The 11,119-nt window shown below is 41.6% G+C and overlaps 2 protein-coding genes across 2 annotated transcripts; both read right to left on the reverse strand.

The window, feature by feature from the left end:
* Window positions 1-963: 963 nt before the first annotated feature.
* Window positions 964-2,394, reverse strand: LOC146372662 (uncharacterized). The gene is made up of 3 exons (XM_084954079.1): window positions 2,202-2,394; window positions 1,734-2,027; window positions 964-1,611 (listed from the first exon to the last, which is right to left on the reverse strand). The coding sequence occupies exons 1-3, from the start codon at window positions 2,209-2,211 to the stop codon at window positions 1,301-1,303; spliced, it is 615 nt and encodes a 204-aa protein (XP_084810205.1). The 5' UTR covers window positions 2,212-2,394; the 3' UTR covers window positions 964-1,300.
* Window positions 2,395-4,613: 2,219 nt separating this feature from the next.
* LOC146372663 (zinc transporter ZIP3-like) lies at window positions 4,614-11,021 on the reverse strand. The gene is made up of 3 exons (XM_084953670.1): window positions 10,884-11,021; window positions 7,897-8,251; window positions 4,614-7,589 (listed from the first exon to the last, which is right to left on the reverse strand). Exons 2-3 carry the CDS (start codon window positions 8,101-8,103, stop codon window positions 6,843-6,845), a joined length of 954 nt encoding a protein of 317 aa, XP_084809796.1. The 5' UTR covers window positions 8,104-8,251; window positions 10,884-11,021; the 3' UTR covers window positions 4,614-6,842.
* Window positions 11,022-11,119: the final 98 nt, after the last annotated feature.

Here is an 11,119-nt window from a genome sequence, read left to right on the forward strand (position 1 = left end):
TAAAGGATTAAATGATCACTGCTCAGCGCCAAGGTAGCTCTGCGGACAGCCAGGCAGACTTACAGGACTAAGAGGCTTAAAGAGGTGGAGGAAATATCACAGGCCTTTGGCATCTGGTCCTGCTGCTAGACTCAATCGTGTTATTGTTGTTTTGGTTTTACACCTTTTGGCAAAAGAGTCTGGGTGAGCATGGGTCAGAGGAACCTTCAGCTTTAGGAAAAGCTGCTGGACTCTCAATAAGCTTTCACTTTAACGTCTCAAATCAGGGTCAGGGTGACTGCACGGGACGGGAGGAAATGTTAATGAACCTGTTGGTCAATGAATCTTCATTAACAACTATATTTACTCCAGAGTTCAGTCTCGATTTCTTTGGTTGGACGTTTAACATTCACATGCACCTACGTTTTTTTTTAAGGCCCAAACCTTTCGAACACATTTATAAATCAAGAGGCTTCATTTTGTCTTAGGACAGGAGGCCACTTTATTAGCAAACATCTAATCAGCCAATCACATGGCAGCAACCCAATGCTTTTAAGTGCTGAAGTTTAAGCCAAGCATCATGTTGTGAAGAAAGAAAAAACAAACAAACACTTTCTCAAAGTTTTTGTGCTTTTGCAGTTTTTTAGTTGGAACTCTTGGAGTTTAGATTATGTAGAATCCCCATGAGAGTAAACTGGTAGATGTTTTTCCAGTAGCAGGACCTGCAGTCTGTGGGTTTAAGGGTTGAGCTGAGAACAGCAGTGGGCCCTGGATCTCTCTCTGAGCTTCTATCAAACTTGCTGATTGCTTTTAAAAGTCTAAAAAAAGTCATCTTTTAAACTTGCTTCTTGGTGACTTTTTCTGTTTTGAAGTTCTACCATTTTTGTTGTGAAGCAGTTCGTGATATTTATCTTGAAACATGCTATATAATAAAACTTTGACTGTACTTTAGTTAATACACAAGAACAAGCACAGTACAGCAGATATTTTATTCATTAACTTTGAACTTAAACAGAGAGTATTACAGTAATTCAGAGACAAAATGTTAACAATACAAAGATGTTAACAGCGTACTTCCTGCTGTAACGGCCATAAAGGACATTTTATAGATGGACAGACATTTTGCTTTGAGTGAGAAACAGCAATAAGAATCTAAAGGCACTGACTGAACAAAGCTCAGTTTTTATTGCAGTGCAGAACTGGTGAAGAAGAGTATGTTCTTCACATGCACTATGTTAGATATGAAAAGCAGAGGGCAGTAGAGGCACATTAACTCTAACCAGTTGAAAGCAAGAAGGTTTTATTATTAACTGCTCCTGTTTCATTCAAGTGAAGACGCAAAAAAGTCATGCTCGTTGTTCATTTGCTGGCGGAAGAGTTTGTTTGCCAGTTCCTTCTGTTTTGGTGTGGTCAGATACTTGTCGAGCAGCTCTTTATAGTGCTGTTCTGGGTGGCCGTACATGTTGGACATCTTCCAGGTGAAGTATGCGTTGCAGCAGTTCTCGTTGAGCTGATTGGCTAGCCACAGCCACAGCCTGGAGCAGGGAAGCAGAGCCACGGCGAAGTAAATGGGATCCTGATTCTCCATGATGTCTTTGTAATCAGACAAGTACTTTTTCATGACAGGGGTTGGTTAATGTTTGACACACTCTGTGGATGTGACAAGTAGATTTAATTATTGACACAGGTTAAATATAAATTGTAGCAATGACTTCAAAACAGTAACATTCCAGTTAAATAGAGAAATGTTAAATGAGGTTGCTGAAGGTTAAATTCCTTTAACGTGCTTTCAGCATACGTCTTGTAGCTTTCATACCTATCCTCCATGAAATCGTGGAGGTCCTCGGGGACCTTGACTTTGTTTCTCATCTCATCCAACATGTCTGTGACCACCTCCAGATAGTTGATGTCTTGGATTATGAATTTGACATAGTTGTCTGCCTGCAGGTCTCCAAGCTGCATGTGCTGTAGAAACAGTGTATGCAGCGTGTTTTTGGCAATGTCCTGGTTACTGACCCACAGGTATTCATAGACATCAATGTTATTAACTGTGGGGGAGAATTTTAAACAGAATTAACCGAAATTCACACTTGCAACTACGTTACAACACATTTATAACCTAAACAGCCACTTCATGTTTTGACAGTTATTTTCTTTGTGTCTGTTTTGAGGGTTTTTGCAGTTTTTCAGTGAGCAGATTGAAATATTACGACATTTGTTACCTGATTCCATCTCAACGTATCACTCGGACGCTGCAGCACAGTCACACAGCAGGAAGCTTCTTCAAAGGTTAAGAGTGTCAGACTGATACTGCATTCACAGTTTTGGTGAGTGGGTGTTTTCTAAACTGTGGTGTAATTTAATACATTTTTCACTTCATGTTCTAACTCCTTAGATGAGTCATCTTTTCATTTATTTCACAATGTAGTGACACAAGAGAAGGGAAAAAAGTCACACTGGTTAGACCTGTTTCAGTTGTTTAGCTCCCATCCTGTCAGCATCAGCTTCTCTTTTACCAAAGCGTTAAGCTGAAGTTTTCGAAAAGTGTGACTTTTGTCAGAAAGCTTGACGGGTTGGCTAAGGCTACGTCCACACTAGCCCGGATAGATTTGAAAATGGCATTTTCATGTGGACGTGACCTAAGACGCAGGAGGTGAAAGGGATGGCTTCGCAGTATACAGATGAGTTCATTCAATTCAATTCAATTCAATTTTATTTATATAGCGCCAAATCACAACAAAAGTCGCCTCAAGGCGCTTCATAGATACAGAGAGAAACCCAACAATCATATGACCCCCTATGAGCAAGCACTTTGGCGACAGTGGGAAGGAAAAACTCCCTTTTAACAGGAAGAAACCTCCGGCAGAACCAGGCTCAGGGAGGGGCGGCCATCTGCTGCGACCGGTTGGGGTGAGAGAAGGAAGACAGGATAAAAGACATGCTGTGGAAGAGAGACAGAGGTTAATAACAGATATGATTCAATGCAGAGAGGTCTATTAATACATAGTGAGTGAGAAAGGTGACTGGAAAGGAAAAACTCAATGCATCATGGGAATCCCCCGGCAGCCTACGTCTATTGCAGCATAACTAAGGGAGGATTCAGGGTCACCTGGTCCAGCCCTAACTATATGCTTTAGCAAAAAGGAAAGTTTGAAGCCTAATCTTAAAAGTAGAGATAGTTTCTGTCTCCCGAATCCAAACTGGAAGCTGGTTCCACAGAAGAGGGGCCTGAAAACTGAAGGCTCTGCCTCCCATTCTACTTTTAAATACTCTAGGAACAACAAGTAGGCCTGCAGAGCGAGAGCGAAGTGCTCTAATAGGGTGATATGGTACTACAAGGTCATTAAGATAAGATGGGGCCTGATTATTTAAGACCTTGTATGTGAGGAGCAGGATTTTGAATTCAATTCTGGACTTAACAGGAAGCCAATGAAGGGAAGCCAAAACAGGAGAAATATGCTCTCTCCTTCTAGTCCCTGTCAGTACTCTTGCTGCAGCATTTTGGATTAGCTGAAGGCTTTTCAGTGAGTTTTTTGGACATCCTGATAATAATGAATTACAGTCGTCCAGCCTGGAAGTAATAAATGCATGAACTAGTTTTTCAGCGTCACTCTGAGACAGGATATTTCTAATTTTAGAGATGTTGCGCAAATGGAAGAAAGCAGTCTTACATATTTGTTTAATATGTGCGTTGAAGGACATGTCCTGGTCAAAAATGGCTCCAAGGTTCCTCACAGCGTTACTGGAGGCCAAGGTAATGCCATCCAGAGTATGAATCTGGTTAGATACCATATTTCTAAGGTTCATGGTCAAATCAATGACTGCAAAACAAGCCCAAATCTCCCCCTATCTAATAGGCAATATCCTCTTAGTACAATAAACTTAAGAGGATATTGCACCTCATACCAACTGTCAACGTGCAGGTGTTTGTGCTCATACGCTGTGTTTGGTTTTCATTAAATGTGGTGTTTTTGCATTATAGCCAAACATCACTTTGGTCTTCTGTAACAAGGAAATTGTTCCAGAAATCTTGTGTTTGTTCAGATGCAACTTTGCCAACCTAAGCGATTACCCTGCCCTAACCTGTGGAGTTTGAGAAGCAGCTCTTCCATGTTTTGCAGTTTCTCTGAGCATTGCACGGTCTGAGCTATGGCTGAATTTACATCTACTCCTGGGAAGATTATGGCGATGTGTTAACACACACCTGAATGCTCCAGACCAGCAAACTGGCAAAACTTTTGCTTTCATGGAGGCGTTCATGCTCGCTGATGATCAGTTATCGAATGTATTTGATGAGCAGCATCGTGCTGCTATTTGCTCTCTACTTCCCATGGAAGCAGTAAGGGTGCACTGAAGGTTTTACAGGACAGTCCTTTGTTCTTCATGACTGCAGTCACCTGATTTCATGTCCTTCAAAAAGTTTACAATTTCTAAGCCAGTTTTTTGTTCTGTGCAGCTGCGCTGCTTTTATCATGTATTATGCATTTAACCTCTTTGTTTTTGACTCTGCTATCAGCAAACCGTATGGTGGTGATACCCTGGGTATGCCAAACCTGGTTCATAGCACAGGCCCTAGGCTAAGTTCAGACTACAGTCTGAGTGAACCAACAAACACAAAGCCGTAAATGCATGTATCAGATAGTAATCAGTTTATTTCCAACTAATACACACACAAAAAAATCACCTTGCAAAACATATTAATGACATCAAGACAAAATGGCAAAAACAATCATAAATACAAACCTGATCCAGATCTCAATATGGACACATGAAGAAAGAAAAAGCAGCTAAAAGGCTCCAGTGTGTTTGTGTGGGCATTTCTGAGAATACAGCAGGCATGTAAAAACAGAAGTATGAGTAAAAGAGAAACTGAAGAGCTTTGACAAACTAATAGAAAATATCTGGGATTCACCTTTGGCTCACAGCTCTGGCATCTAGGCTAGGGGAGCGGGCGAGTTACTGAGGACAAATCTGATTCCATTTCTCAGTCCTGTAAGCTAAAGGCTTTAGCTTGTTACTGAGTAGACGAATAGTAAATAAAACTATAAACATGGACGTGTTCGGCTTGCATCATCAGTAACATCCCCGCGCGCTGATACTGCACCTCTGTCGCCTTCCTGACATCCAAATGTTTGAGTTGGTCTCCCAGTTTGTATGAAAACCTGAATCTCTCTACAGCAGTGCTTCTCATAGCGCAACAACAAAGATCACCAATAAAAAATAATGTGGTGGCCACCACCTCAGCCTCCTCCTCATAGCCTCCTATGGTACAAATTTCTAAATCACAGGTGATTTTCAGAAAAGCCGACCAAGCCTTGTTCTCGAGTTATTGTATTTGCAAACTCGGCTGTTGACGCCGCCCAACAACAGCTCATCAGCCTTTTATGGGTGAGGGTTAAAAAGGATAGGAGATGAATTAAAACAGGTCAGCGAGCAGCATCAGAAAACCCTTTTTTCCTAAAATAAAGTTGTTTTTCATGGTCATTCATCGTTTGAGAATCACAACTTTAAAGTCTCTCTCTGCATAGACTTTGTTTGTTACATGCAAAGTCTACGTAAAGATGCAGATTGGCAGAAGCAAGATTGGACAAAGCGCAAATGTGAATGCGTATCCACAAAACTTCTGTGAAAAATTCACTTCACACTATGTTGAAAAAGCAAATCAGCTGATCATCATCCGTGACATCACTTTCCTGATGTCACAGACAATAAGAAATGGAGGACAAGCATTTGTATTCGCAATTTACAGATAGGTGGAGCGGCAAGATTCGACTTCACTCGGAGTTTGGAGAAGAGCCGTCCAGGATGTAGCGTGTTTTATAAACGTAAGAACCACTCCTGTCTCTAATAAATAAAAACTGACGTTTAGGCCTGAAACTATGTAGAAACAAATGACCTAAAACTGGGAGGATGCTAGATGTTAGGAACAATATCAGTGAGATGGAATCCTGAGAAGTCAGGTATTACATACTACCTTATGAGGTATGACCAAAAAGGCCTGAGAACGGGTCCATAAAATAAAAACAACCCGACCATATTTAATATGAAACAATCTCTTGGTCAATGTCATCATCTCAGACAGATCCAGATAGTTTTTAGCAGAGCAGCTATTTTTAGATGTCTTGCTGGAAGCCCTGTTCTGACCACTTTTTCCACATTAACAGACCACCAGATTTGCACTTTTCAGCTTCCCACAAATTAAAAACAGTTCAGACTTATGCCGACACAGTGAAGGAGACAGAGGAAGCTTAGTACAACAGGACCTAGCAGGTCTTTAATGAAGCAATCTAAAAATAGCAGCTGTCTTGAAAATGGTCTAGAAGTGCCCAAGAAGATGACCTTACATGTAAATCAGTGACGGCTTTTTATTTTTAGGGGCTCATTCCTGGAACTTTTTGGTTACCCCACACATATATGTGAATGCAGCGCTAGCCCTATGTAGCAGTCGCCCCCTTCAGCCTGCAGTTTCTAATGCGAGATTCAATCACTGTAACGGAAAGGTTTATAAAAATAAGTTAAAAACATTTTAAGCCCCTTTGTTTAGCATCTCCAAGCAGCCTACAAATATCATAAATGGTTTATTATAGACTATAAAGTAGCTGTAAGGAAATTTGAAGTGTCCTTATATTACAGCTCCAGATGTGCAGCAGCAGCAGTCTCACTGCAGCCAGTTACAGATATTAGTTATTAAACACATAAATGAACTCATCCGTCCTTTAGGGGCAAAAGTCTGATTTTAGAGTAATTTCCTGTTTAAAACGCCACGGTCACTGCAAATAGAAACGCCACATGCTGCCGCCTCCCACAACTGATTGCTTCATTAAAGTGAACTCTTAGTATAGTTTGGCATCGCTGGGTGTCTGTCACCACTTGATGAAGACGAGAGCAGCGAGTGCGGCGTAGCCGATGATGAGGAAAAGCACTTTGAGCAGCCGGTCCTGTTTCTCCTCCAGCTCTCGGGTGAGGATCTCAAAGAAGGTAACAAAGAGGAAGGTTCCGGCAGCGAGTCCCTGCAGCACCACGGACACTATGCTGCCCGCCAGCGTCTGGGCCGACTCGATGCCCATTCCCACCACCATGCCCAGCGGAATCATCATGCTGACTGTCACACCCAGCTTGGTGGCGTCCTTCATGCCGAGAGATGCCTTAGCTACGCTCACCCCAAGGGCGATGGCTGCCAGTGTCTCATGCACAGCCACGCCCAGAAAGAGGCTGCCCAGCTTGGCCCCGTCCTCCTGCAGGCCGAGCGCCAGGCCCTCGAATGCGGAGTGCGCAGACAGAGCGAGGACCAAGCTGACCAGCCGCAGAGGCCCCGCCCCCGCCAGCTCGGCCGGGTTGAAGTGTCCGTGGTGGTGGCCGTGGGAGCGGTGACCGCCATTGCTCGGTGAGCCCCGTGCTGAGGAGATAAAAGGGGTATCATACTCAGAGTCGCTGCCGGCCTCGGAGCCGCCGGCGTTGAAAGTCTCGAGGTCGATGAAGGATGGCTTCTCCTTCCTGAAGGTGAGGACAGCCTGCTCTATAAAGACGGTGAGGAAGAAGCCGAGCATCATCATTGTTTCAGCCAGAGGATAATCGCTGCTGATCTTCAGCTGCTGGAACACATCGACCACCTGAAGGCGCAAAACGAAAACCACAACAATAAGCAGATAAAACTTCAACTTTATCGTTATCTTAGTATTCTGAAACAGGACATCCTGAGGGAGCAGTTGCTATGAAATACCAATGACAACACAAACCATCAGAGCAAAGTCTTTGCTCTGGTGAGAACATAATTTACAAAACGAACTTGGTGTTTTATTTAATCAGACTAAGACTTGAAAGTAGTGACTGAGCCCAGGAACTCATCTGGAAAGTTTGGCTTCACTTTTAAGAAGCCAATGCAAAGTATGTGTGCAAGGTGAGAGGATGTGTGTTTACCTTATCTCTGACAGTAGGAAGCAGAGCATTGAAGCATGTTGCGAGGAACACGCCCCCTCCAAATGAATTGCACAGAGACAATGGCCTCCTGTATCTCTGTGCTCTGTCACAGTCAACGAGCAGGAGACGTACTGGGACCAGCACACCAGCCAGCATAAGGCCGAACAAGCCCAGCAGGCCAAGCAGCTTGGCCACCAGGATCTGCATCCTGATGCTTCAGAGACACTAGAGCGAACGGAGCGGTGAACACAAAGTCATCACACACGCCTCCTGTCTGCTGCTTCTGATGGGCTTTACTGGAGCTGCTGGGACATCTCTGCTGGTTTCAGTGGAGGAGACACAGGCAGATGTTGGTCTAAACACAAGAAATAAACACATGTTGCACTGGTCTGTGCTGGAAAAATGCATCTAAAGATATCCCCCATATATATTCACATCTTTCTTATACCTTAATTGGGGTGTTCATCTTTCTTTCTTTAGTTCATTGAGTCAGTTTAGTATCAGGACATTCATGTAACATTAAGTCAGCTAAACAGAGACGAATTAAACATGTTACTAAGAGCAAACTACTCTAAAATCACTTCTCATCTTTAGGTTTGGATTTTCTTTCAATTAAAAAGCAATACAGAAGTTTGACATTTTATAGATGAAGGTCAGAGGTCAAAGCCAGAGCCCCTGAGCAAGATGAAGTTACAGGTTAACCGGCGTTGAATTCAGTAAATGTTCTCATTTCCATCATTATTTTCCCATTATTTTCCATGGCACCTGGTTTCATTCTGACCAGCTTTTAGCCAGAGACTTCCTGTTTCAATCATCAGAGATGAGCTCTGCAGTTGTTCTTTGTACCGCTCCCTTACAAAGAAACCATGAAATAAACAAAATGTCAGCAGGTCCAATCTTGTCATTATTAGTACAACATTAAATCCACCATTTCAAATGATTTTAAATAAGTTATGCATCATTTATAGAACAATGCTAATTTTTCTGTTTAGGTGTTCAGACAAAGTCAGCCACGTGTTCTAGCGGAGTACATTCATTAGAATGATTACAATTTAAATAAATGCTCCTGTTCACGTGTATTAATACTACTTTACTATTATGTTATTATGACATGAGGTTCAGTTAGATTTGCACAAAAACAGAAAAGTCCTTCAAAGACCTGCTTTTTAATTTCACAGCTTAAATACATTCAGAGCCGTATTTTTCACTTTTATTTGAGTAAATTAGTTGAATCTGTATTTCATCTTCTACCAGTTTTAAAAAAAATACAAGTATCTGTACTTCTAAATGAGTGAAGAATGTATGTAATTATACCATATATATTATGGGGAACATATAGAAATATAGAGTTTATGCATTACCACCACCTGGAAGTCGATATTTTTGCATATTAATATAATTTTAACTCTTATATCAAATCTTATATTAACTTTCGAACACTTTATGTACACCCCAACTTACACTACCAGTAAACTAATCAGAAGTATAGTAAAGTGAAAATAAAGCTGAAATTTAATTTACTTGAGAGTTTCTTTGTAATGGAGCAACACAAAAAACAGCTGCAGAGGTCATCTCGTATGTACTGAACATGGAACAGGAAGTCTCTGGCTAAAATCTGGTTGGATGAATCCAGGTGCAGATGTATCACAGCTTAATCTGGTTGGTTTGTTAGAGTCTGCATTGTTCTTTTGTGAGACAATGCCAACAGTTAAATGCCTTTTTGGTGCCTTTGGAGTTTATTTCCTGGTTTGTCATTATTTCCTCCTAAAAAATCAGGTGTATGATACACCCGTTTTATCCTCACCAGTTAATCTGGATCACCGGCGCTGTGCCAAAAACGTGACTGTCTGTCAAAAAAGTATTGCTGACATTTCTATATGTTTTCTATGTTTAATGCTGTATTATTGCTTATTTTGGTAAACAGGCTGACGTCAACAGGATTTACAAAGGGGTTATATGTAAAACAAAGAAATAACCTGTTTTGAAAGACTGTAATATTGTACCTACTTTGTATTCTACATTAATTTTAATTCAGCCCTATTTGGGTTCCTAAAATCCTTCCATAGAACTGCTTTGTTACATTTGTCGCCATTCCTGCTGCACTCTTGGCCACATGTTTTACTTTTTAATCTCAATCTCAATGAGACTTATCACCTGAGTTGTCACCTTAACACCAAATAGCAAATATGAAACAGTGGCTTTGCAGGTCACCTAAAGCAACACCTGAGTTTAGACACCACTCATGCTATTAATACATTAACTATTATCAAATATCGAATTTACAAACTTAAATATAGCGTTTCGGAAAAACTGTTACTGAGGGAAAAATGATCTGAATGTTAGGTCAGTTGTATTGTCATATGTAATTAGCAGGTGGATTTCATTAGTTTGTGGCAGCCATTAAAACGCGTTGTTGTCGCCTTTGACACAGTTACTACCTTTAGTCAGAACACAAACACCGCGAGCGCTCTCATTGTGGAGATTACCCCATTCACCGGTTTTTTTGTCCCACTGTTTTTATCCGTTTTTTATTTGTTATATTAATATATAATATGATGCGGGAGAAAAACATGTCAAACCACCAAGCGGGAATACGTGCTACTTCCGGTGGGTAATTTCAAAACAAGACAACTGGGTCCTCCTTTACGTCTGACAGTCTAATCAATTTGTTTTTATTATTGTAATTCAGCGTCACAACTTGTAATCACGTCTTTGGTCCCACTTCATCAAGTGTGTAGAACAAAAATGAAAGTTTACACAACGCAAATAACCGCACTGTTTCCGTGCGAATACTGTCTAACAGCGGCTAACTTGACGCTAGCATTAGCTTTCTGTCATTTGTTCATGGGGGGCTAAAGAGGCTAACAAACCGGTGTGGCGCTCAGGTAGGGAAAGCAGTTGTTTTCCTTTGCGGTTCACGCTTAACAGCGGCTTTAGCTCCGAAACAACAAGATAAACCGCAAATATCACTCAAACACCGTGTTTACCTGTTAGAACATCCGCTCTCATCTACTGCAGGTGCACAATAATACTTCCGCGTTTCCATCACGCAACGCACCCCCCCGGGCGTGATGACGTAGTCCACAAACAGGGTGACGTGCAGCGTCCTGGCGTGACAAAGGATGGAGACGCACGACCCCTGAAAGGACCAGCCGAAGGAAAATTGTTTTAACGGATTTTTAAGTATGATTTTTTTTCCTGTCCATACATATTTTTTTTAAAC

This window comes from Perissodus microlepis, chromosome 15 (genome assembly GCF_051167445.1).
Source record: "Perissodus microlepis isolate ML-2025 ecotype Zambia chromosome 15, ASM5116744v1, whole genome shotgun sequence".
In the NCBI taxonomy this organism is placed as follows: domain Eukaryota; kingdom Metazoa; phylum Chordata; class Actinopteri; order Cichliformes; family Cichlidae; genus Perissodus; species Perissodus microlepis.

Coding starts and splice junctions, on each gene's coding strand:
- LOC146372662 (XM_084954079.1), bottom strand. Junction 1,612..1,733: donor ATTTAACCTTCAGCAACCTC/ATTTAACATTTC, acceptor TCAAACATTAAC/CAACCCCTGTCATGAAAAAG.
- LOC146372663 (XM_084953670.1), bottom strand. CDS start 8,103: ATGCAGATCCTGGTGGCCAAGCTGCTTGGCCTGCTGGGCTTGTTCGGC. Junction 7,590..7,896: donor TTCCTACTGTCAGAGATAAG/GTAAACACACAT, acceptor TTGCGCCTTCAG/GTGGTCGATGTGTTCCAGCA.